This window comes from Blennius ocellaris (genome assembly GCF_963422515.1).
Source record: "Blennius ocellaris genome assembly, chromosome: 13".
NCBI classification, from domain to species: Eukaryota; Metazoa; Chordata; class Actinopteri; order Blenniiformes; family Blenniidae; genus Blennius; species Blennius ocellaris.
In genome coordinates, this window is record NC_137662.1 from 369,070 (window position 1) to 396,290 (window position 27,221).

General features: G+C 46.1%; 2 protein-coding genes across 2 annotated transcripts in view; both read right to left on the reverse strand.

The window, feature by feature from the left end:
- shtn1 (shootin 1) overlaps positions 1 to 14,767 on the reverse strand; it is a gene marked incomplete at both ends in the record, with an annotated part of 57,106 nt that extends 42,339 nt beyond the window's left edge. The window contains 4 exons of the mRNA XM_080507355.1: positions 5,225 to 5,319; positions 13,658 to 13,718; positions 14,509 to 14,567; positions 14,644 to 14,767. Of these exons, the coding sequence (XP_080363481.1) occupies positions 5,225 to 5,319; positions 13,658 to 13,718; positions 14,509 to 14,567; positions 14,644 to 14,767 (339 nt within the window). The remainder of the gene's footprint in view (positions 1 to 5,224; positions 5,320 to 13,657; positions 13,719 to 14,508; positions 14,568 to 14,643) is intronic.
- Positions 14,768 to 18,968: 4,201 nt separating this feature from the next.
- atp6v1ba (ATPase, H+ transporting, lysosomal, V1 subunit B, member a) overlaps positions 18,969 to 27,221 on the reverse strand; it is a 39,590-nt gene continuing 31,337 nt past the window's right edge. The window contains exons 10-14 of the mRNA XM_080507008.1: positions 25,952 to 26,102; positions 25,574 to 25,656; positions 24,244 to 24,348; positions 24,020 to 24,149; positions 18,969 to 19,430 (exon numbers count right to left, since the gene is read on the reverse strand). Of these exons, the coding sequence (XP_080363134.1) occupies positions 19,288 to 19,430; positions 24,020 to 24,149; positions 24,244 to 24,348; positions 25,574 to 25,656; positions 25,952 to 26,102 (612 nt within the window). The 3' untranslated portion in view covers positions 18,969 to 19,287. The remainder of the gene's footprint in view (positions 19,431 to 24,019; positions 24,150 to 24,243; positions 24,349 to 25,573; positions 25,657 to 25,951; positions 26,103 to 27,221) is intronic.

Here is a 27,221-nt window from a genome sequence, read left to right on the forward strand (position 1 = left end):
CCTTACATTGAAAGGCAAATAGCCGGCTTCCTGTTGGAGTTAGGTCAAAAGTTAGAGCGCGTGAGTCGTAGGGCTCGAGTAGACGAACAAATTTCGTATTCGCGACATTTCTGTACGACATTCCTACGGACCGTGGCGGGCGATTAAAAGTGTCTAGGTGGCGCTAGAGAGCCATTTTTGGAGTTTTTGGGGATTTTTTTACAGAAACCTCGAATGGAGCGCAGACGTGACGAGACTGCCAAATTTGGTGAGTTTTCGAGCGTGTTTAGGGGGTGAAAAATGAGTGAGAGCGCAAAAAAAGCGGAATAATAATAATAAGAAAAAACATTCGAAAAACAATATAGAATTTCGCCACCAGGTAGTGGCCGACGCCCCCTTCGGGGGCGTCGGCCACTCTTAGAGGGTCAGGGGAGGTCCTGGATGGGTGCGGGCCCTCCTTCGGAGGGCCCGCACTTTTGGCGACGACGAAATCCAAAAGAGACCTGCCGTTGGCTGGGCCTAGGGCCCACCCGTTGGCGAGGTCCCTAATAAGAAAAAGAAAAAACATTCGAAAAACAATTACAACTTCGCCACCAGGTAGTGGCCGCGCCCCCTTCGGGGGCGCGGCCACTCTGAGGGGGTCAGGAGAGTAACCGGATGAGTGCGGGCCCTCCTTCGGAGGGCCCGCACTTTTGGCGACGACGAAATCCAAAAGAGACCTGCCGTTGGCTGGGCCTAGGGCCCACCCGTTGGCGAGGTCCCTAATTAATTGATAAACATCCAACATAAGTCTGGGTTTAGTTAGAGTGCAGGTCCTCCACTTTGAGAATCTGAATATTTCTAGAAACAAAGTTGTAACTTCTTACATGAACAAAGTGGCAATAATACACTGTAACACACACACACACACACACACACACACACACACACACACACACCAGTTTTAGCAGTATGGTGGCTCCCGGTCAGCCAACTCATGTTGCTGCTCAGGTAAGAGAGGAAAAAAAAAAACCGGAAGTAAACAAAAAGCGTGAATTACATAACTTTTTAATAATAAATTAAATGATCCAAAACAATGAACTAAATTAACACATTCCTTTTGACAGCATTAATTATATTATAAATATATGATTTGATATGATATGATATGATAAGCTAAGCTAATATAAGATAATATACTATAAGATAATATAAGATAATATAATATACCATAAGATAACATAAGATAAGATAATATATCACATCATAGGTCGAAGTGTGTTTGGAAAAAAGACACTGAACTCCAGAAAGCTCTCTCTCTCTCTCTCTCTCTCTCTCTCTCTCTCTCTCTGTCTCTCTGAGAAAGAGAGAAAGAGAGCGAGAGAGAGAGAGAGAGACTCATCCTATGTCGTGATGCAGTGGTTTTCCATCATGACAAGCTCAGCCTGCTTCTTTTTCCTTCACTCTGCAGGAAGGTGTGAATGTCCTGAAGGGGCAGTGAGAGACACCCAGAAGACGTGTTGTCCCGGTGTCCTCCTCCCCGCCGCCCCGCAATCAGCCGTGATGGCAGGAGGCATGCAAACGCAATGACAAGGTGGGAGAAGCAGATGAAGAAGCGCCAGTGAATCTCTTCCTCCTGGATGTAATCACAGTTTTTCGGTGTATTTTGCATGTGTGTGTTTTTCTGTGATCATCAGTCCTAACACACATTCTGACGCCGTGTTTTTCGGAGAAATCCTCTGAAGCCCTCCGTCAACATGAAGCACATACAATGGCGTTTCCAGCAGCACGGCGCCAATCAGCATAACGTATCAATTAGGGAGCCCAGCACTAAGTAAAAACATGGATGGAGCCTGTGGCAAGGAGATGGATGCCAATTATGCATGTTTCCTGATGTCATCTGAAGGAAGAAAAGCGTCTGAGGAGGAGGGAATCAGGACGGGAAATAGAAAAGGCCAGCCATAAAGGAAACATTTATTAATGGCATCCTGGTGGGAGCAGATTGCAGCAATTCCATCTTTTGATGACACCCTTCTGACTGCATCTTTTCCCTCAAACGCAATCAACAATACATAACATGGAATCACATTCTTTTGATAATAATCTACAATCGGCAAGAGATGTTTGTACAAAATTACATACTGGGAGGAATCAAGGCTGACATAGCGTCAGGCTCTCCGGAGGCCACAATTACAAAGTCACAGCCTTTCAGCTTACCTTGATCACACATCAACACAAAAACATTAAGCGTCCAAACCACCGTCTCATCTGACGGCTTGCAGCCCGTCTGCTTTTAATTCAAAATGTTGACGAGTTAAGGAATCGCTCCCAACTTTAGCTTCTTTCAGAGCGGCCTTGGGAATACTTGCCGGTCTAAATGACCACCGTAGAAATAAATGAGTAGATGTCAGAGTGTGTCGTCCCTGGAGACCCGGGCCGGTGCACGCAGGATGTCATTTCAATGTAAAGGAGATATAAAGTGATGTTAACGCGTTGCCAGTGCAGAACTCTCCGCCGAAATGCTGCTGAAAGGTCAACGCCATTCCAAACGTAGCGCCTCCGATTCCACGCGCCGCGCCTATAGATTATTGGTGAATGAACGCGGTGCTTTTAACTAAAGTAAGCGCTGATAGCAGGCCAGACGTGCCCCCCCCCCCCCCCCCCCCCTGCTGTGCAGCCAGACATCCAGCAGGAAGCACAACACACCCACGCCATTAAAATGTCCCACTGTCCCTCACAATCTGTCCTCACCACCGGATTCCAGCCCGACTCTGAGGCACAATCACAAACGCACAGCGACACACGGGCAAGGTTGGAGCTCCAGCGGCGTCAGTCTCACCGCCAAAACTGAGCTGTACTCATCACCTTCATCACACTTCATCACACTTCATCACACTTCATCACACTTCATCACAGCAACAACTGCCACAATTCAATAGTGAGGTATTTATTGAATATTGACTGGTTTCAGGCTCTTTTGGTCCGAGGGGCTCCCTGATTCCTCCTGCTGTTTGTTTGTTTGCTTGTTTATCTATTTATTTGATGGGGGCAACACACATTAGTGAACAATCAAATACAAATTGTACACAAATTGTGAACGCGCCGGATTACAGCAAAACTGCTCATCTACTTCCGTAAAGCAAGACAGTGTATAAAGGAATACCAAACACAATACAGAAACTACAGAAATGACATTTACGTCAAATGAGTGCAGGACTGGTGGACTTTAAGATAATGTTGAAATCGTTTTTTTTTTTAAAGAGATGTAAGCGGGGGACTCCTCTCCGACCTGTCGGCAGGCTGTTGTTGAACTGACGTCCTCTCGTGGACAGTTTGTCCTTCTGTGCGGGGAATCGCAACATCTGCTGCGTAATGTTACCAGGGAGTACTACGACTGAGTACTTTTGTGCTTTAATTCACTGCTTCCTTACTGGAGGGTGACGGCGTCATGGCAGAGCTGCATCTGCCAGTCCCAGCATCATGTGGGATTTTAAAGAGAATTAATATGAGTACAACCATTTATGGCTCATTAAAGGCTGTAAAGGTTTTTCACCTTCAGAGAAAGTAAAATGAGTTTTGGCCACGAGACGGGGGGTTTTTTTCTTTCTTTTTTTTTCTTTAAACTAACCTTGATATCTGCTGGTCATGTGGGCCACTAAAAATTTTTACTTGTCAGCCCTGAAAAACGGAGGAGGATGAAAAACAAGTGGCAGCAGAGAGGAGGACTGAAGGCCGAGCGGCGGGGAGAAAAAAAAAGGCCTAAAAGTCGACCTTCAGAATAATTCTCCCTCCGTCTCCCACTGCCCAGAATCTGGTCCAACCAGGTGGACTGTGAGGGCTTTTGTCCCCAAATTGAATGAGAAATGATTACAGTGATAAGCTCAGCGCCAGTGGGCCTGGAAATCACTATGTGCCGGCTCCCCCACTCGCCGTCACAACTCACATTTTTAGCAAGGACTCAAAAATGTGTGCTCTGAATCAAAAGGATCCAATGCAATTTCAGACACTAAGACAGGGGGACAGCAGCGGCGCTGAAGGACCACAGAGTGCCTTTGATTGCCAAATACAAAAAAAAAAAAAAAAAAAGGTTATGGAAATACACCAACCAGAGTGCCACCTTAAATAGCTGCTCTAAGGAGATGGTATGTGTCTCGTCAAGCTTGTTCCAAATCAATAGATGCAACAATTCTTTTATTTCACAGTGGAAGACAAGACCAGACCATTCTTTCACACGAGTCCTCCTTCCTCTCACTCACAGACTGCTTCTCTGCTTCGGAGCGTCACATTGAAACTCTCTGCTTCCTGTTCATGTCAGCTTTTCAGAATAAGCCAGATGAAGTGTCAGTGCTGGTGTTCTATGGGGTTCCATTTGTGCCAAAATTCTGAGCGAGCGATGGGAAAATTTGAGCGCAAAAAAATGTATTGTGCAAGCGCACTAATAACATTTTGAGGAAATATTTAAATTGCGCAAAGACAAACTTGAGATTGCGCTCAAAAATAATTTCTGCGCTCAGATTCTTCCTCTGTGCTCAACCTCTCTCTCTCTCTCTCTCTCTCTCTCTCTCTCTCTCTCTCGCTCGCTCAAATCTCTCCACCTCCGCTCAAGTCCTGCTGTGCGCTCGCTCAAAATGTGCAAAGCCCAAATGTGACAGACCCGGTTGTCCACCAATCACAGACATTTGGGGCAGGTGTTGAACTCTGATTGGTTGCTTCGGTTTCTGGAAGTGCCTCATAACCAACGAAGAAGAAGAGGGAAAAACAAACTGCGAAGGAAAACAGAAATAAGGAAAACTAAAGATAATGATCCTGGATTACAACATGTTTTCCCTCGCAGTTTCTTTTTCCCTCTTCTTCTTCTTTTTCTTCTTCGTTGGTTCTGAGGCACTTCCAGAATCCGAAGTAACCAATCAGAGTTCAACACCCGCCCCAAATTTCTGTGATTGGTGGACAACCGTGTCTGTCACATTTGGGCTTTGCACATTTTGAGCGAGCGCACAGCAGGACTTGAGCGGAGGTGGAGAGATTTGAGCGAGAGAGAGAGAGAGAGGTTGAGCGCGAGAGAGAGAGAGGTTGAGCACGCAGAGGAAGAATCTGAGCGCAGAAATTATTTTTGAGCGCAATCTCAAGTTTGTCTTTGCGCAATTTAAATATTTCCTCAAAATGCTTTTAGTGCGCTTGCACAATTCATTTTTTTGCGCTCAAATTTTCCCATCGCTCGCTCAGAGTTTTGGTACAAATATTACCCCACAGTATGCACTTCGTGTACCTTTGAAGCCAAGGCTTCTGCGCTCTCTCTGCACAGCCTCTCCGTCTCCAGGTCCTCCTGGATGGCGCTGACCTCTTCAAGGACCGCCTGAGACACTGGGGACAGACAAGAAAAGGTGATGTGGTGTGTGGCTTCTGTGGAGTCAGGAGGTTCTGGTGGGGGGGGGGTCTGGAGCCCTGCTGAGGCTCTCAGTACTGACCGGCTGTGAACCTGAAACACACCGACCAGGAACCCCGACTCACAGGCGGCACCTAGTGTTCACTCAGTCAAATGAGCTGTTCACTCGTCTCGTCAGGCACTCTCAATTCTTTTAGTTGTATTTGAAGGCTTAGTTGCTGCTCCTCATTTCTATTTCTTTTAAACCTTCAGCACGTCGATGTGAAGCTTTAATATTCAAACTTTTTTTTTCTACGATAAACTGTGCAACTACATTTTTTTCGTATATATATATATATATATATATATATATATATATATATATATATATATATATATATATATATATATATATATATATATATAGGTCTGGGTGATTGGTTCACTATTCTTACACCACAGAATCTTCAGGTATAATAAATTAATTACTGTCAAAAGTACAAAAAGCACCTGTTGAAACCAAGTGTAGTAGTGGTTTAAAGTAAAAATTAAAAGCGGGAACTGTCAGATAATGCCTCCGAACATGTGAGGATGGTGTTGAAGTACAGCACTTGTCTCAGCCGCTACACGCTGTCTTGGCCGTAAGGACTAATGTCCCTGCATGTTTTTTGAAGGAAGTACAAGGCGACATAATTTTGCCAATGCGGAATTAGGAGAGAAAGCAACGCGTGTTGATCCGCCATGGTGCGCAGAAGGAGCCCACTACTCTGTAGCCTTCATTCATGTGACATTGTTAATGAAATATGAACGGCAGCCTGTCAAACTGGACTGAATGACTGCATTCATGTCAATACCAACTTAAAAAGTCAACTCACGGCCATTCAGCCTGATGAAAATGCCATCAAGGAAACAAAGACCGTGATTGGGATTTTCTAAATGAGTGGGTGCATACCTGTGACTTTTCATTTCATTGCGACGTTAATTGAGATAAGAGTGCCCCAAACACTTGACACTGAAGTATATTTCTGTTTGCGATTGTGCGAGCTATCGGCGTCGCCTCAATGGTGAATGACCTACGTACACCATTATGGTTTGGGTTTAAAAGGAAGTGAACTAAATGTTTTTCCCAATGTTTCTTTTATTCAGATAATTCCCCTACCTTTTTATTTCCATCAGCCATGGCCAACGTGTATTAAGTATAGACTGAATACATGTGGGAAACGACTACAGAGCGCCAGACCGGGAATAAAAGTTGAATATAGGCTGAGCCTATGCAGAGTGAATGTGGGCTCTTTGTTCACACTCACACATGTGATGTAGCACTTAACCCTGGGTGAAGGGAAACCTTTGCTTGCGTTCTGAGCTGAGTTAGTGTCACACAGTGGAAAAAGAAGACGGATGGAGGATGTTCATCCACATGAAGCTCATAAATGATGCAAATGTGTGCGAATCAGCTGAGGAAAAGAACAGGAAATGCCCAGAAATATGAAAACTGCTGCAAAGTTAACCGTCATTCATCCACTCATGAGCGACAAACTCAAACATTATCCCTCGTTTGAACGAAATGCAGATTATTATGGCCTCTGGATTAAAACGGATGTATTAGTTCAGCATGGAGCAGAAAGGCAGGACACTGCAGGGAACAACAGCATCTCTGGAAACTTGACTTGACGTTTGTGTGAAACTGCAGCTGCTTTGATGCTCTAATGGCAGGATTCAGTCTTTAACGACTGAAAACCCTCAACAGTCAGTCGTTCACTCAGTCAGTCATCACAGTGTGCAGGGCCAGGCAGAATGGATGACAGGGAACAACCACGAGAGAAACCAGTTGAACCCCCGAGGAGGAGACAAGAGCAGCACATTCTCTTTTAGGGTGAAACCAGAACCTTCAGCTCCAGCGACGCCTCCATTTCTTAACAGAACCAGGTTTTCATGGACAAACGCAGCACGAGGATCATCTCGTGAACAGAACTGAGCTCCACTGGGAGGAAAGTCCCACGACCCCCCCAGCAGAGAATCACTGCTTCACATTCTGAAGTGGAGAATTCCAATGCTGGATGGAGTTCAGGTGAATGTCCAGAGATTCTCCAGGTGACTTAGTGGAAGGAGGTATGAAAGGGGGGGGGGGCCGCTGGTATAAAACTACAACGAGCACGGAGCAGATCTGGTTCCTCATTCTTAAATATCCTGGAGCTTCTCAGTGAACACATGACGGCACTCATGTTCACAGTTGTTCACATTTTACACACAAGAAAAGGAAATATGTCACTTTGTAGAGGTGGAAGCAGTTGTTTACATATTTTTTTTGGAGAGAAATTCTTTTTTTTTTTTTTTCTTTTTTTTTTTAAATCGCATCACATGAAATTGACATCAAGGCATGAAAACGACTAAATGTTGGAAAAGGTTTCATTTATGGCTGAAAATGTGTTAAAATACTTCCTTCTCAGGTCTACGGCCTCTTACAGATCAGGAACTTCCTGCTGGAGGTGTTTATAGTGGGGTTTCCTTCTCTAGCTGTTATTCATCACATTATAGAGCTGTGGTGTAGGATTCTGATCAGATTATAGAGCTGTGTTGTAGGATTCTGATCAGATTATAGAGCTGTGGTGTAGGATTCTGATCATATTATAGAGCTGTAGTGTAGGATTCTGATCATATTATAGAGCTGTGTTGTAGGATTCTGATCATACTATAGAGCTGTGGTGTAGGATTCTGATCATATTATAGAGCTGTGGTGTAGGATTCTGATCATATTATAGAGCTGTAGTGTAGGAATCTGATCATATTATAGAGCTGTAGTGTAGGAATCTGATCATATTATAGAGCTGTAGTGTAGGAATCTGATCATATTATAGAGCTGTGTTGTAGGAATCTGATCATATTATAGAGCTGTGTTGTAGGAATCTGATCATATTATAGAGCTGTGGTGTAGGATTCTGATCATATTATAGAGCTGTAGTGTAGGAATCTGATCATATTATAGAGCTGTAGTGTAGGAATCTGATCATATTATAGAGCTGTAGTGTAGGAATCTGATCATATTATAGAGCTGTGTTGTAGGAATCTGATCATATTATAGAGCTGTAGTGTAGGATTCTGATCATATTATAGAGCTGTGTTGTAGGAATCTGATCAGACTAGAGTAGGATTGTGGCTCAGACTGAACGGAGGACAGATCTGTGCTGTTGCATCTGCAAGTGTTCTTGAAACATGTCCTCGGCTCAGCAACGTCTCTGGACTTGAGACGAGGACTTGGCATGGACACTTTCATTACTCTTGTGTTTCTTTCCACATGTTGCCTGTCTGTTGAAGGTCATTGTCTCTTGGAGCCAATCAGATGCCTCCGGAGTGCCACAGCATGGTGAATAAGTGAGGAGCTCTTTCCTTTTTTCCGACGGTCGTCCAGGAAGAGCTGCAGGTTTGGCCAGCAGCTCCAGAGAAATGAGGCTAAAAGCTGCCGGACGTGGACCAGCTGGGCTCTAATGTGTTTGTGTTTTGTGAGCCGCCCAGCAGGAGGCGTCGAGCCGCTTCAGGAGGCTCTAGGCACCCGGTCCAAACACGGCCCAAGACTTCCCAGCGAATCCCTCGACGCCACAAACTTCACCAGGGTTCGATCCAGTGTTGACGTGAGGACTATTGACGAGAGGGGTGCTTTAACAAAGCCCAGGTAATGGCGGAGAGTCCAAACCGCAGCGCGCGATGTTGTTTAAAGCTGCAATCACACCTCAGCAGAGGAAGAACGCCCCTAAAGAATGCCCTGCCACTTAACTAATTAAACATTGTGGTGGAGCGAGGGAGAAATTAAGCATTAGTGCCATTGCTGCGGGCAATTCCTTCCCCCCGGTGACACCTAATTAAGAAGTTGATGAACGCCAATGCAGAGCGATATCCACGCTCCTCTGGCGCCCTCCGCATCAGTCATTCAATAGCACTTAGCCGCCGATTTTCATCCCCAACCTCTGCCTGTCTCCATAATGCGGCGGCCACACTCAGCAGCCTACGAAAGGACGCCTTGAACTAAATGACATGTTAATTATAATTACTGGTAGCCATGGTAAATAAACAGAGCTGGAAGTGTTGAAAGTGTATGAGTCCACACGGGGCGCCGACACGTCAGAACTGGCAGTCTTAATTGTAAGTTTGGGCCTCCCCATCATCATCACTCTACACCCCCCCCCCCCCCCCCCCCCCCCCCCTATTTTTTTTGTGCCCGTCTTTTTTCATCCTCCTCTCAGGAAAGACAGTGATTACCCCTGTGCCGACGTGCTGCATAATGGTATCAGCGCCGCCAACGGAGCAGTGAATTAAATTGTATCTGCAGCCGCTGTGAAGCCTTGATGAGGGGGGCAGATGCCTTTGTGGTGTTATCATTATAACACAATGGTCATGTTGTCATCAACCTTGCCATCGCCAATTGAAAAGGCATGATTGTGTGTTGGGGGCTTTTTCTCCTGTCCTCCCACTCCCCCGCTCGCACCCCCCCCCCCCCCCAGGCCCTGCTGCCCCACCCCCAGCCGTTTCGTTGTGAATAGGAGCAATTTTCTAAGAGCTATGAAATCACGTAATAGGTCCTAATATGCAGCTGCTTGGCACAGTGAGGCAGCCTCTATTAACGCACAAGTCAAACACAATATGTGTTTTGGCTGGAGAATCAGTGAATGTGCCTCACAGGCCGCATTTATTCACATGAAAATCCACACAACTGTCACTGCCACAAAGACAAACTATTTGCTCCCTCTTTTGACATGCGGTGCCCCGTTTCACATTCGGTCTCTGCTAAAGTGGCCTCAGCAAAGCATTCAACCTGTGAGGAAAATCATTTTGGAGAATTGAATGCTGGGCCAAAACATTTGAGGAGAATTTGCAGAGCTGGAAAAACTCATTCGCCATGAAAGCCGGATCAGCAGCCGGCGCAATTCCACTGCCATTATCCTGTCTGCTCGAGATTCCTCCAACAACACCTCCATTACCACACAGCCAGGCTGCTGCTGCTGCTGCTACTGCTACTGCTGCTGCTACTGCTGCTGCTACTGCTACTGCTGCTATTGCTGCTACTGCTGCTGCTACTGCTGCTGCTGCTACTACTGCTACTGCTACTGCTACTACTGCTACTGCTACTGCTGCTACTACTGCTACTACTGCTACTGCTGCTACTACTGCTGCTGCTACTACTGCTACTGCTACTGCTACTGCTACTACTGCTACTGCTACTGCTACTGCTACTGCTACTACTACTGCTACTGCTGCTGCTACTGCTGCTACTGCTACTGCTGCTACTACTGCTACTGCTACTGCTGCTACTACTGCTACTGCTACTGCTACTGCTACTGCTACTACTACTGCTACTGCTACTGCTACTGCTACTACTGCTACTGCTACTGCTGCTACTACTGCTACTGCTGCTATTGCTGCTACTGCTGCTGCTACTGCTGCTGCTGCTACTACTGCTGCTACTACTGCTGCTACTGCTACTGCTACTGCTACTGCTACTGCTGCTATTGCTACTGCTGCTACTGCTGCTACTGCTGCTGCTACTGCTACTGCTACTACTGCTACTGCTACTGCTACTGCTACTGCTACTGCTACTACTGCTACTGCTACTGCTGCTATTGCTGCTACTGCTGCTGCTACTGCTGCTGCTGCTACTACTGCTGCTACTACTGCTGCTACTGCTACTGCTACTGCTACTGCTACTACTGCTACTGCTACTGCTACTGCTACTACTGCTACTGCTGCTACTGCTGCTACTACTGCTGCTACTACTGCTGCTACTGCTACTGCTACTGCTACTGCTGCTATTGCTGCTACTGCTGCTGCTACTGCTGCTACTGCTACTGCTACTGCTACTGCTACTGCTACTACTGCTACTGCTACTGCTACTGCTACTCCTGCTACTGCTACTGCTGCTACTGCTACTACTGCTACTGCTACTGCTACTGCTACTGCTACTACTGCTACTGCTACTGCTGCTACTACTGCTACTGCTACTGCTACTGCTACTACTGCTACTGCTACTGCTACTACTGCTACTACTGCTACTGCTACTACTGCTACTGCTACTGCTACTGCTACTGCTACTACTGCTACTATTGCTACTGCTACTACTGCTACTGCTACTGCTACTGCTACTGCTGCTACTGCTACTACTGCTGCTACTGCTACTGCTACTACTGCTACTACTGCTGCTACTGCTGCTACTGCTACTACTGCTGCTACTGCTACTGCTACTGCTGCTACTACTGCTGCTACTGCTACTGCTACTGCTACTGCTGCTTCTACTGCTACTGCTACTGCTACTGCTACTACTGCTGCTACTGCTACTGCTACTGCTACTGCTACTACTGCTACTGCTGCTGCTACTGCTACTGCTGCTACTACTGCTGCTACTGCTACTGCTACTGCTACTACTGCTACTACTGCTGCTACTGCTACTGCTACTGCTGCTACTGCTACTGCTACTGCTGCTACTACTGCTGCTACTGCTACTGCTACTGCTACTGCTACTGCTACTGCTACTGCTGCTACTACTGCTACTGCTGCTACTGCTGCTGCTACTGCTACTGCTACTGCTACTGTTACTGCTACTGCTGCTGCTGCTGCTCCTGCTACTGCTACTGTTACTGTTACTGCTACTGCTACTGCTGCTGTTACTGCTACTGCTGCTGCTGCTGCTCCTGCTATTTCTACTGCTGCTGCTACTACTGCTACTGTTACTGCGACCGCTGCTGTTACTGCTGCTGCTGCTGCTGCTACCACTGCTACTACTATTTCTACTGCTACTGCTGCTACTGCTACTGCTACTAATTGCTGCTACTACTGCTGCTGCTGCTGCTGCTGCTACTGCTATTTCTACTGCTACTGCTGCTACAGCTACTACTTGCTGCTACTACTACTACTGCTGCTGCTACTGCTGCTACTGCTACTAATTGCTGCTACTACTGCTGCTGCTGCTGCTGCTACTACTGCTGCTACTACTGCTGCTGCTACTGCTGCTGCCACTGCTACTGCGGCTACTGCTGCTACTGCTACTGCTATTTCTACTGCTACTACTTGCTGCTACTACTGCTACTACTTGCTGCTACTGCTACTGCTATTTCTACTGCTATTGCTACTACTTGCTGCTACTACTGCTACTGCTACTGCTTCACATGGTTTGACCCACTGAAGTGAATTTGTGCAGAAACGAGGTGAAGTCGACTTCTGATCATTTGAACGTCACACTACTGACTTCACTTCTGGAAAACCTGCTGCTTCTCCTTCCAGTACCATCTGGTAGCAGTTCACGAATGATTCCTGTACTTCCGATATCATTACAGAAATATCAAATACCTGCTAAACACGTTGTTTTGGAGTGTGTTTGAAGAGGAAGAGTTTTCATGGTTTCATGGTCTGGAGAGTTTAATCGTTGCAGTTTTGTTCTGAATGTTTTTAGAGTGGGTGGAGCTCCAGCAAAGCCACACCGGGGAAGCTTTCCACCCAACATTATCCAACCACCATCCAACATCATCCAACTTGCGTTGAACATCACCCAACATCCAACTTGCGTTGAACATCACCCAACATCCAACCAGCATCCAACAATATCCAACCATCATCCAACATAATCCAAACAGCATCCAAGATCACCTGGCCGTTATCCAACCACCATCCAACATTGTCCATACGCCATTTAACATCATTCAACATAATCCAATCAGCATCCAAGATCACCCAACTGTCATCCAACCAGTATCCAACATTATCTAACCATAACCCAACTGGCATCCAACATCATCCAACCATAATCCAACATCATCCAACATTATCCAACCAGCATTTAATATCTTCTAACCGCCATCCAACATCATCCAACCAGCATCCAACATCACCCAGCCACAATCCAATGATCAACCAACAATATCCAACCAGTATCCAACATCATCCAAACGCCATCCAACCACCATCCAACATTATCCAACCAGCACCCAAGATCACCCAGCTGTCATCCAAGTACCATGCAACATTATCCAACCAGTGTCGAACATCATCCAACCGTCATCTAACATCCAACCAGCATACAACATTATCCAACCATCCTCTGATGCTCAGCTGGCCCTGCTTCTGATAATCCAGTCATCCATCTGCTTCCTTTTGCTGATAGTCAGTGGGAAGTCATGTTGCATGTAAGGTTTGGACAGTCCTTGCTTTGTGGGTTAGTGATTGGTTGGTTAGTCGGTAAGCAGGCTGATTGAATAAGAAGGTAACTATTGGCCACTGTTGATGATGCTCACTCCAGTTGGTTGAAGTGGTGATGAAGGAGTAATGAAGTGGTGATGAAGCAGTGAGAGGATGACTCACCTTGCTGGAACTCGTTGAGCTTCTCCACAGCTTCGTCACGCTGCTGCTCCAGCCTCTTGTACTGACACAAGAAGACAGGAAACATCACAACCTGCAGCTCTGACCATGTCTGTCAATCATCACACCCACCAACTGACCAAGCATCTCTCTGCAATGTTACCTTGAGACCAAACTCCTGTCTACTAGACTGAACCCTCATCAGTCCTGAGCTCACGCAGTAATCTTGACAACAAAGACCAACCTGCGCACCTGTAAGTATTAGTATCAGGGCCTTGGCTCAGTAGCATTAGTATAAAGGCTGTAGCTCAGTAGCATTAGCATCAGAGCCTGAGCTCAGTAGCATTAGCATCAGGGCTGTAGTTTTGACCACTGACCTTCTACATGAATGACCACAGGTCTCCAGCCCTGGTCCTGGAGGGCCCCTGTCCTGCAGGGTTTAGCTCCTTTCAGTTCAACACACCTGATTGTAATGAGGAGCTCCTTATTGAGCTTCTTCACAACCTTGGTGATGACATCATCATTAGATTCAGATCTGCCGAAGCAGGGAGAGACTAAAACCAGCAGGACAGGGGTCCTCCAGGACCAGGGCTGGAGACCCCTGTTCTACATGAATGAATGATTGAATCAATGAATGAACACCTACCTCCATGAATGAACGAATGAATGAACGAACACTGACCTACCTGAATGAATGAATGTCCTTCTACATGAATGAATGAATGAATGAATGAACACTGACCTACCTGAATGAATGAATGTCCTTCTACATGAATGAATGAATGAATGAATGAATGAATGAATGAATGAATGAATGAATGAATGAATGAATGAATGAATGAATGAACACCTACCTCCATGGCAGCTGCCTGCTGGTCTCTCTGGTGAGCTTCATCCTTCTGGTCAGCCATTTCTGTGGACACACAGATCAGTGAAGAGGCTTCGCTGCTCTTCCTCTTTATACAACATGTGACTTTTCATCCTCTGACGTGACGCTTCTCCCCCGTCTGTCCTGCAGGGCGGCTCCAGTGAGGAGCCTGGTTCCTCTGAGAGGCTGGGCTGGGCCCTCCAGGGGTCCCAGTCCGCTGGGGGGCTGATTTCTCCCAGCTGCATTTTATCAAATCAAAATATTTAGAAAAAACAAGGAATAGAATAGAATAGAAATCCTTCCCAGTAATAAATTCTTTAAAAGGTTGGGGTAAGACTAGAAATGCTTCGTTAAAACACACAGTTCTATTTATGGATACGTTTTTAGTTTTAGAAAAGTAACTGAGATCATAAAATAGAAATAGCAGATTGTTCATGTGATTCAGTTTTATCAACAATTAAAGCCTACCACTGCCGCAAAAACTGTTTTGTGTTCACAGCCTGGGGATATAAGTACTCTGTTGGCTGTGTGTACTTGAAACCGTCAAAATACTTCAGTTACTTTTGTAATAAAGGAGGAAGAAGCTTCGATTCAGTTCTGGTTCTTGTTTCTTCCTCCTGCATGTTGTTCCTTTTCTTCCTGAGGAGACGAATCTGAATCCAGGTGAACCAGGTGAACTTTGTCTGGTGAATCAGGTGAGCCAGCGACTCTGTGGCTGTTAGTTTAGAGTCTGAACTCCATCTGATGGACAGGAAGTGCTTCAAACTTAATATCCAAACTAAACCAAGACTGTCGGCCTTTCTGCTGATCTTCATGTTACAATATCAACGTTTCCGTCGACACCTTGACTGTGGAAACGTTGGGAGGGAAACGAGGGAAACTCCTCTTCATCAAAGTTATTTATGTTTGTTCCTTTTTCCTGCTGGATTGTATGAGCAGTTCTTCTTCTTCTTCTGATGATGATGATGATGATGATGATGATGATGATGATGGGCTCAGATACAGAAGCAACAGAAGACTGTTTGTCCTCGTAGCTCCACATTATGTAATAACGCTGCGTTTTATAGTAATGTAATACATTTTCAACTCATTATGTAATGATACTGACATTTGTAATAACATTTGTTCATATTGCAACAGTTATTACAGAATGCAAGTTAAATGATTAAATGCACTCAGTGGCGCTAACTATCTGGTTTAATTTACAATCTGCTTTAATTTCAAGAAAAAAAGAGATGACTGCTGGAAATACTGATTGGCCAATCATTTAAAACTCCTGATTCTCCCATCGCTGTGTTGGCAGAACTCAAGCAGAGCAAAGAGTGACACACAACTCAAACACTGAACCGTGTCTACAGATGAAGGGCAACATTTATGACATGATGCACCAAATTATGACATTTTCTTAAAGAAAAAAGTGGAACAGCCACATTTTGTAAGTACAATATGTCACAAGTGTGTACAAAATACAGCATTATTACATAATGAACATATATTACATAAATCCATGTTTCATTCCATAATGCAGCTCCAGTCCAGTTTCTCTGGCTCCAGTCCGGTTTGTTCCCTACTCCAGTCCGATGTGTTCCCTACTCCAGTCCGATTTGTTCCCTACTCCAGTCCGATGTGTTCCCTACTCCAGTCCGATTTGTTCCCTACTCCAGTCCGGTTGGTTATCTGGCTCCAGTCCGATGTGTTCCCTACTCCAGTCCGATTTGTTCCCTGGCTCCAGTCCGGTTGGTTATCTGGCTCCAGTCCGGTTTGTTCCCTACTCCAGTCCGATGTGTTCCCTACTCCAGTCCGATTTGTTCCCTACTCCAGTCCGATGTGTTCCCTACTCCAGTCCGATTTGTTCCCTACTCCAGTCCGGTTGGTTATCTGGCTCCAGTCCGATGTGTTCCCTACTCCAGTCCGATTTGTTCCCTGGCTCCAGTCCGGTTGGTTATCTGGCTCCAGTCCGATGTGTTCCCTACTCCAGTCCGGTTTGTTCCCTACTCCAGTCCGATTTGTTCCCTACTCCAGTCCGGTTGGTTATCTGGCTCCAGTCCGATGTGTTCCCTACTCCAGTCCGATGTGTTCCCTACTCCAGTCCGGTTTGTTCCCTACTCCAGTCCGATTTGTTCCCTACTCCAGTCCGGTTTGTTCCCTACTCCAGTCCGATTTGTTCCCTGTTCACGTCCGGTTGGCTCTCTGGCTCCAGTCCGGTTGGTTATCTGGCTCCAGTCCGATGTGTTCCCTACTCCAGTCCGGTTTGTTCCCTACTCCAGTCCGGTTTGTTCCCTACTCCAGTCCGGTTTGTTCCCTGTTCACGTCCGGTTGGCTCTCTGGCTCCAGTCCGGTTGGTTATCTGGCTCCAGTCCGGTGTTCCCTACTCCAGTCCGATTTGTTCCCTGGCTCCAGGACGGAGTCGCTCCTCCAGCTTCTCTTGCTGCTTCACAGCTCCTCAAAGTAAATTGAAGCAGAACTTACCTTCAGTGAGCAGCTGAGGCCCGTTTACTCCGTCTGGTTCCTCTGCAGCCGTGAAGTCCAACGTCCAGCAGGAAGTGCTGATCAGGAAGTGCTGACACACCTGAGCAGGTGTGAGCAGGTGAGATAAGAGCAGCGTGTTGATAGAGGGCTGGAGTTTCTCCACCAAACCCAATAAAGTCACATGGCGAAGAAAATAAACTGCTTTAACTTTCCTACTTTTGAGACACAAATCTTAAAGTCAAATCTTTCTAAACTGTTTCCACTTACTAAAGTGAGCAGATGGTCTTAGTTTCTGAGTAAACTGGATAAAAACTGGATTTATGGAGAATCTTTACAACCACAGACAAAGTGCAGGACGGAGGATTTCTCATGTCAGGATCATGGGGTTTGTTGAAAACAGGATGCATTGTGGGAGTTAAAGGAGCCTTTGTTGTTCGTCTGTGTTAGGTAAAAAACCTGCAAGAATGAGAGAAGAGCGACAACCCCAGTATGGAGAGCAATAAAGAGTCAAAACAATAAGTCAGCTTGTACAAGGACAGAGAAATGAAATCACCTCCGGAGCTGAAGTTCATCCATCTGCCAACATCTTCATTTCACTGCCCAGTTATATTCAAAGTTAAAGTAGGCGGATACATTTTCATACACAGATACAACAAAGCAGGTTAACACTGGTTCCCAGGCATGTGTGTGTGTGTGTGTGTGTGTGGTTACACTTCTATGTGGTTCACACAGTTGAAGCAGGAGTCTCAGACCAGACGTCCCCCGGCCCAGAGACCTTGAAGAGTCTCAGAGTGGTACAGTGTCAATAATACAAAGACTCGTGGTCTTGCAGGTGTGAACCAGTGAACAGTGGTTATAATAGACATGCATGAATCAACGATCACTTACAAAATGTTAATTCCCATTATATCAAGCACTAACAAGAAGGCCGTTGCTGGGCTAATCCCCCGCCGGAGGGCTTTCTATTTTCTCACAAAGCCAGCTCTAAGGCAGCACACTTGGTACACTAGAGGGTGTTCCATGGGTCCTAGTAGATCATTATGTAGAATCTGAAAGGTCTTCTTCATAAGCTATGTCAAAATACGTCTCCAGAGCCCAAAAGGTGTTTTTATGCACTTAGTGACCCTGTGACCTGATATGCAAATGAGGTCCTGGTCACCATGGTGCCCCTTCTCCCCAGGTGGAGTGTCCATGTGTGAAGTTTGGTGACTGTGGGCCCAGGAACTGCTGAGAAATGTTTATATGAAAATACATGTATTGTGCAACCATGACGAGCAAACTTCAGACCCTACCGATCTTCAAGGTCAAGGTCAGGTCACTTGGTGTACTGGAGGTTATCCCTGGAGTGTGTATCATGTGTGTATAACATTTCAGAGCCCTAGCTCAAAAGCCTAGGCCTCCAGAGCCCAACATGTGTTTTTAAGCACTTCGTGACCCTGTGACCTACTTAATATGCAAATTAGGTCAAGGTCACCATAGTATCCCTTCCCCCTCTGAGATGTATCCACATGTGAAGTTTGGTCACTGTGGGCCCAGGGGTTGCCGAGATATAGGTAGAAACGTTCGGACGGACGGACAGAGACTGTTTCAAGATCCCCCTTCGGGGCCTATCAGCCACGGCGGGGGATAATAATTAACATAAAGTACAAATTCACCTCAGTCTGTCACACACAACTTCCTTCCATCGTCACAGAGAAATGAATGTTTTGTGATCATATATGTTTTTGGAACGTAAGACTTCAATGTCAGGAAACATGAGAAAAGATGGGACACCAAGGGGATCCCGTCCAAAACCACGTCCTCGATCCACCGGGCTTCTCCTCAGCGGACGGAGGCCCGATGACCTTTGACCTGAAACGGAAACTCTGGTCACAGCTTCAGTCTTCACCTTTATTTCAGTGTCGTCTGAAGAAGCGTAAACCTGCTCGGATCATTCCGACTCCCCCCAAAGAAAAACAACAAAACTTTTTCTTTCTCATAATTTAATTTATTCATGGACACAAACACAAAACACCCAGGAAGCACAACAAGTAATTAGTTTGACCAATGGGAATGTTTCTTCTCTTATATATATATCATCTTATTGAAACACAAATCAGAAATGTAAAGAATGTAAACATCAATGGGGGGGGGGGCGGGGGGGTTCAGCATGAACACTCCAATAAATAAGGAGACTGCTCTGATATAACGATAGGTTCACTTTGTGACACACACATACACACACACACACACACACACACACACAGAAGCTACAGAACATCTAATGGGGGGAGTTGGTTGGTTGGTTGGGGGGGGCTCAGTGGCGGGCTGCAGACTCTCGGGGGTAAAACTCTGCCAGGGTGCTCTGAGGAATCCTCTTCAGCATCTCCTTAGGGAAGATTCTCAGCAGCTGCCAGCCGATGTCCAGAGTCTCATAGACAGTGCGGTTATCATACGGACCTGGGGGGGGAGAGAGACGGGGGGGTTATTATCATATAGACCTGGGGGGGAGAGAGACGGGGGGTTATTACCATATAGACCTGGGGGGGAGAGGGGGGTAATGTATAGACCTTGGGGGAGTACTACCATATAGACCTGGGGGAGTAATATATATAGCTTTTGGGGGGTTGTATTATATAGACCTGGGGTGGGGGGATGGGGTCTAAAATATAGACCTGGGGGGGTTGTATCATAGACCTGGGGGGGAGTAATATATAAACATGAGGGGGGGGGGGGGGATCCACTCCTCTTGTTCTGTACTTGGCAGGAAGATGAAAGCGTCTCTACACTTTGTTTAGTGGAAGAAAAGAACCTTGATGGATCAATAGTGTCCAGGGAGGAGACCACTGATCTGTGGCGCCCCCTGTTGGAAACCTGGACTGGAGGTCACTCAGGTGTACTGGATCATGCCACTGTTTATCAGCGATCACGTTGTCTCATTGACATGACCATGTAATGAAGCCATCAGACTGGTGTGTGTGTGTGTGTGTGTGTGTGTGTGTGTGTGTGTGTGTGTGTGTGTGTGTGTGTGTGTGTGTGTGTGTGTGTGTGTGTGTGTGTGTGTGTAGGTTGAAATCCTCCATCAGACCAAGAACCAAACATTGACAATGACCGATGGCTGCTCGTCTTCAGATACATCTTAAAATACTGTTTAAATGGATCAACCAGTGGATCAATGGCCAGGTCTGACCCCACCCTGCACTCATGTGGGGGGGGGGGGGGTTCACTCATTCACCTGGATAGGTGACTCAGTGAACCCACTGCAGACCTACTGACACTAAATGATTTGTTTCTAACTGTTTTCACCAGTTCCAGCATCCTGACTGATTTCATGGTGTAAAGGAGGCTTAGCTGCCGAGTCACTCACTGGATTACCACAGGGCCCGGTTTTTCAAAAGTAATCCGCTCAGATTTTGGATAACGGATTGGATCAAATCTTGAAAATGGATTTTTCCAAAAGTAAAAACCGATTACTTAATTGGATTAGAGCACGTAATCCAATCTTGGTTTTGATCCGGTTCTAACCTTTAGTTTGGGTTTTTCACAACTTTGTAGTAGGACTCGGATCACTTTGATCCCAAATATCTGGATATCTGGAAATATCCGGGGGGGGTGGGGGGGGTGGGGGTTTCGTAGATTGTTTATATTGCGAATATAATAAAACTCTGTGCATTCGCATTAATTGATGTGGTGGCCGCCAGTCATTTCTTCTGTCTTTCGTGTTCCTGTTTTTTTCTTTCAAAATACTCCGGGGGCTTGTTTTTTAATCCAGGGTGCTTGGTCTGCAAGTGGCGAAGCAGTTCTGAAGGCTCCATTGCCTCGTTAGAGAGCCGTTGGCCTCATATTATGCAGAGCGGGTTGGTCTGCGGGAATCACCTGTCGCCATCAATCCATACTTCAAGTAGAACTCCTGGTACTGTCTGTTAAAAACTTTTTTTCTTGAAAGTTGTCGGCTCTCCTTCTGTCTCTTCACCCTTTTCCCCTTCCAAAAGAAACTTTCCATAGACGTCTGATTTTTGCTCATTTTGCTAGCTTGTGGGTTAAATGTTTGGCGCTCAGGTGACCGAGATGTAACCGAGAGACTCCGGTCATTTTTCAAAATAAAAGATTGTTCAGACTCAGATTATAAATTCAACGGAAATAATTAATTATTTCTTGGGCGGCCCAATACCAATTGGTACCGGTCCGCGGCCCGGGGGTTGGGGACCACCGGCCTACAAGATATCCTATTTACTCACAAGGTTTTAATTTGATTTGTTCATCCATCAGGCTACATTGATTACATAACAGCCTTTCAGTATAGGCCTACAGCAAAGTAGAAGGAGTTTGGCCTCATAAAATAATCCCCCAAACAGCTGCCAATATTGACCACAAAGAATGTGTCTTCATCACAATCAGAAATATTATTGTTTTGTTTACATATTTTTTTTTGTTTTGTTCTTTAGCAGCACTGGTTTTTGAAATCTAAAACAAATCCAAATCAGAAATAGGGTCTAACTTGTTGCTCGTCCTGGGAGGATGCAGGAGGTTGGTCAGGGTCTCCAAGGGGCTCAGGTGCATCATTGTCAACACAGAGAGGGACATTGGGCTTGGTAGAGATGTCGCGCAGTACAATACAGGCAAGAAGTAGGTTTCATGCCTTCTGTGGTTCCACTCTCAAGTCATGCAAAGCGCCTCTTAAGAATTGTATTCAAACGCTGAATTGCACATCTTGCTCTGCAATGAGCGGTGTTGAAGCGCGTCTGCGCCGGCGTATTTGATGTCATCAGCCATGGTAGGACTCCCAGCCTACCACAATCAGCCACTCCCAGAGAGTCCCCAACAACTTGGTAGAAAGTTCCACATTCATAAAATCGGAGAGCAATGAGGATCTGGTCTTCCACAGACAGACCGTGACTCCTCTGGGTTCTGTGTTGTCGTTTTGGCCGGATACGTTTCACAAGGTAGTCGATATCAGCCTTCCCAAAGCGAAACCGGGCCATACAGCTCCTCAGTGGTGTATTGCTCCAGTGGTTTGGTACCCTCAACATACACCCTCTGACAGTATCCTCTCCTGGCAAAGTGGTGGCGGTGGACAACACCTGCCATTCCACCGTCTCTGTGAATCGTCTGAGAAAGGCTGATTTAAATGGCTTTGCAATAGGTCTTTTCAAACACACCCGTTATGACTGATTTGTTTTGGCTTGTGTTCAATTGAGGCAATCAGACCCAAGGCCTACACATAAACGACAACACAAACAATGTTCACTATAGTAAAACAATGGAACCATGGACTCAAGAAGCGGTCATTTCACTGCTGCCGAAACCAACGTACCACTAGAGCGCGTTAGGTGCCATTATGACACAATAGTGGGACGTTTTCATTCTGCTAAGGGTGGAGATACCAACAAAAAGAAAAAAAAGATGTTTGGATTTTAATCACCAAAAACGTGAATGCCATAGGGTCCGGCCAGAGGCGGACCACAGACCAAATAAAACTTCGATGCAAGAATCTTAAGGCCGGGGCAACGAAGGACCATGCTGAAGCCACAAACCCCCAAACAGGCAACAAGCCCTTCAAGAGGGGAGAGTACACACATGTGGAGGTGAGAGGTCACAAGCTCTGCATGGTATTCAAGGGGTTGTAGGGGATGGGGAGGCTGGGATTGAGGAGGAGAGTCAGCCAGTCCCTCCTAAGGCTGGTCCAGAGAGCACACTGTGTTACTGAGGGAGAAGCTGGATCCTCACTGGTAGAGTGAGCAGCAGTTGCCACAGGATCTCAGAGGAAGGGCTTGAAGTGATGAGGATTACAAGGCACTTCTGCAAAAAGAGACTGAAAGTGCAGAAGTACAGACTGGTCTGGCAGAGGAACAACTGACTGTCGCCAAACTACAGCAAACTAAGGCCGGACTTGAGCTCCGCCTCCTCAAGGCCAAGCTCAGACAAGCTGGTCTCTCCACATCACATGAAGAACTCTGAAATGACTGTGTGTTTGACAGGAAGCCTTTTTATTCAATTCAATACATCCAAGTTGAAACTTGTTCTAAATATCCTCAATGCATAGTGTTTGTGAGTAATGTTTTTATTTATTTATTGTAGGTCTCAGATGAGCGGACTGCCAGAAGAGGGTGTGTGTGTGTGTGTGTGTGTGTGTGTGTGTTATCATTCCAGATCATTTTTATCTGGATCAAACCTTTTGAAAACCCGATTACTGGAGGATTTGTGGATTACTGAAGGATTAGTGGTAGATTACTGGAAGATTACTGGATGGTTATTGAAGGATTAGTGGGAGATTACCGGAAGATTACTGGAGGATTAGTGGTAGATTACCGGAGGATTAGTGGTAGATTACTGGAAGATTACTGGATGGTTATTGAAGGATTAGTGGGAGATTACCGGAAGATTACAGGAGGATTAGTTGTAGATTACTGGAGCATTATTGGTATATTACTGGAGGATTATTGGTATATTACTAGAGCATTATTGTAGATTACTGGTATATTACTAGAGCATTATTGTAGATTACTGGTATATTACTAGAGCATTATTGTAGATTACTGGTATATTACTAGAGCATTATTGTAGATTACTGGTATATTACTAGAGCATTATTGTAGATTACTGGTATATTACTAGAGCATTATTGTAGATTACTGGTATATTACTAGAGCATTATTGTAGATTACTGGTATATTACTAGAGCATTATTGTAGATTACTGGTATATTACTGGAGGATTATTGGTATATTACTGGAGGATTATTGGTATATTACTGGAGCATTACTGTAGATTACCGGTAGATTACTAGAACATTACTGGTAGATTACTGGAGGATTAGTGACGATGAGTAGTAGATTACTGTAGATTACTGGGAGATTACTGGAGGGTTAGTGGTTGATCACTGGTAAGGTGTATTGAGCCCAGCTGTTCGCGTTACCACAGTGTTTCCTCCTCACAGATTACTTCAACAGAAACCAGGGGAAAGTTCCTCCTTCACTCCAGTCAGTGTCACAAACTCTTCCCTCTGAACGATGAGGAACATGAAGGTAAACAATGTGAGCTTTTCTCACCCTGAGCAATGAAGTTCTTCTCAAACTTCTGCAGGAATTCCAGGTAGAGCAGGTCATCAGAGGTGAGCGCCTCCTCCCCCACCACGGCCTTCATGGCCTGGACGTCCTTCCCAATGGCGTAGCAGGCGTACTGCACACACACACACACACACACACACTCTCTGGTGATGACTGCTAAACAGTGGGGGGGGGCAGAGCTGCAGGAGGTGGGCGTGGCCTCTCACCAGCTGGTTGGACACGTCGGCATGGTCCTTCCTGGTCATCCCCTCGCCAATGGCCGACTTCATGAGACGGGACAGTGACGGTAGCACGTTGATGGGCGGGTAGATCTGGAGGAAAGTACGCTTGTGAGCGCTAACGTTTTGCTGTCAGTTTGACGTCAAGCCAGCAACAAACCCGCCGCACATCCTGAAAACACTTTGACGAGAAGAATTTAGACAGAAATTCTCAAATTTAATCATCAAATCAATGATTGTCATGCTGATAAAGCAATTTTCTCAACATTGTTATGAGGTGCCAGGAACATGAATGATAAAATACCTCAAAGACAACTAGAAGAAACGACCCCGACATTCATCAGACTAACTGAGACTCAACTAACACAAAACTGCCAGCAGTCAACCCCTAGTGGACAAGTCCGGCACTGCAGCTACTGTTTTCATGCTTTGAGAGCCTCGGACCACATCCCGAGGGAGGGATGGAGTCAATCGTGGTCAACTGGAGGGAGCAGCCTCCGTCACCTCTTCATGGTGGGAGGTGGAGCTGCTGACTCATCCTCAGCCTCTGTCACCTTTTTTTTTTTCCCTTTCCAGAGTTCACAAGTTAGTGTTTTGACACAATGTGCTTACTTTAATACTTTTCCGACCAAAAACATTGTAGTTGATTTTTCTTATTTGATATTTTACCAACGCATCGACAAATAAACGTTAAATATTATTTTCAAGAGGAGACACATGTGTTTACATGAGAATCAAAGAGTTTCACATGTGTTAATCCTCGTCTTTATATCAATCTTACTCAAATGAATATGAATATGATGACGATCAGGCCTTTTTCTCAATTCCACACCAAATCTTCAGGAGTGAAACGGCAGTTTCCACATTGATCACTTTTCATTCATGAACACAGTTTGTAAAGTGTCGGTTCAGTTTTCATTCCCTGCTTCAGTTCCATTTGACCAGATCCTGAAGTGTCAATGTTTACAGCCTTGACTGGATTTGTTCGTATCTCAGTTTGATTTACAGTCTGAAGATGAATAAGATCTCCTCTGAATGAAAGTGTGTAAAGCTCATTCAGATGTTTCTGGAGCTTGTTGTTCACTTTGAACCGAGCTGCTGCAGGACTCCTTCTGTCCCAGTCACGCTGGTCTTCAGTTGGAGTTTCACACACGTTCATGACTGGATCCTGAATTCAGACCAGCAGAACCGACCACCTGCTTTAAACAGGACTCGGGTCCCACTCGGAACCGGTTCAGAGCGGGTTCAGAAACGTTCCAGCCACCATCAGACATCAAGTGGTTTTCTGCATGAAGGTGAAGATGTGGATGTCGGTTACCTGTCTGTTGTGCAGCTGTCGGTCCACGTAGACCTGACCCTCCGTGATGTAGCCGGTCAGATCGGGGATGGGGTGAGTGATGTCTGTGAGGAAATAAAAAGCACCGGGGGTCACTGAAGAAGCCAAAGCAGAGTGAGGAACATGAAACGGTCCTGCTGTAAACGTCTTCACTGTTCAGTGGAGACGTTTACCAAAAATATATACCTGGGGGAAGGGAAGCAGAACAATCGCCTCCCTGCAATGGGGACTCCAGTTCAACTTTTCAGGGGGTTGCTATGGTAACCGCCAGCATCAAACATACCTCTTGGTTCCATTTGAGAGGTCTGCTCGGTGGTGAAGCGGCTGCCTTGCTGGGGGGACTTCGGGCTGCTAACTTACCGTCGTTGGGCATGGTGAGGATGGGGATCTGGGTGATGGAGCCGTTCCTGCCCTCCACTCGGCCGGCGCGCTCGTAGATGGTGGCCAGATCAGTGTACATGTAGCCGGGGAAGCCTCGGCGCCCGGGCACCTCCTCTCGAGCGGCGGACACCTGAGAGGCGGCGCACAGGGAAGCACAGGCAGGTCACGAGGAGCTCCCTGCTAACAAGACACCCGAGCCTCTAGTCTGCAGCGTGGCAGCAGGAGGAACTGAATCAAGTTCTATTAACTCCACGAAAACACTTGCAGATCCCGAAACTACCTGCAAAGGCTGTTCTATCAGCCTTAACATTGAGACCAGTGCCAGCAGTAACGCTGAGCGTCTGTTCATAGCGGGAAGACGCTGAACATGTTCACTCTCAGGAATGAGACTTGCTGAGACGGAAACGACTGGAACTAAAGCTTCTCCAGGCTGTACCTGAGAGGCAGGAGAGAGAAAGCTGCTCTGATTCAGCACGCCAGCTTCTGCAGGTCACGCTGGTTCTCATAGAAAGCTGCCAAACACACACTGCTGAAGACTTGTGTGCGATGTGTGGATGACAACACTGTGACCGCCTGGCCAAAGAGGGAGCAGAAGAAAATGTAGGAGTCGATGAAGGACAACATGCAGGATTCTGGGTGGGTGTGAGAATGTACCCCTCCACTGTCATGTGCATGTGAGGAGAACATTTAATGACTCAACCATCTTGAAGCTGAAGCGAGAGCTCTGGATGGGATGACCTCACCGAAGAAATCCTGAATGTGTTTGCTCCTCTGAACAGCTTTGTGAGACAAGGAGTTAACTAAAACTTATTGACTATGTTTAGTAATGGTTCCGTCTTTTAGCCATACGCTTCCTAAAAAAAAAAAAAAAAAAAAGGAAATTTTTTCCCTCCGGGAGTCAAGTGACGGCAACTCCTTCATTATGGAGGAGATGAGGCAAACAGCTGGTTGGAAATGTTGCCTTTCTCTTCGCAGACCCTCCACAAAAATGACCAAAAGGAAAACCTTGTTCCAGAAGTCAAGTGAATCCAGAGCAAGAGGGAGAGGAAACGCATCCCATTCATCCTTGGATTCAAAGGTTGATGGGCAGGCTGCACACTCGCGAGCAGGGATTCAAAGCAGAACTCAACCTTCAGCAGTGTGAATGGGAGCAGAAGTTAAATGTTAATGTCCTGGCTCTTTGTACGTGCTGAATCACCCATCAAGTTGCCCGAACCCTGGCTGACGATTGGTGCAGCCACTCGTGTGC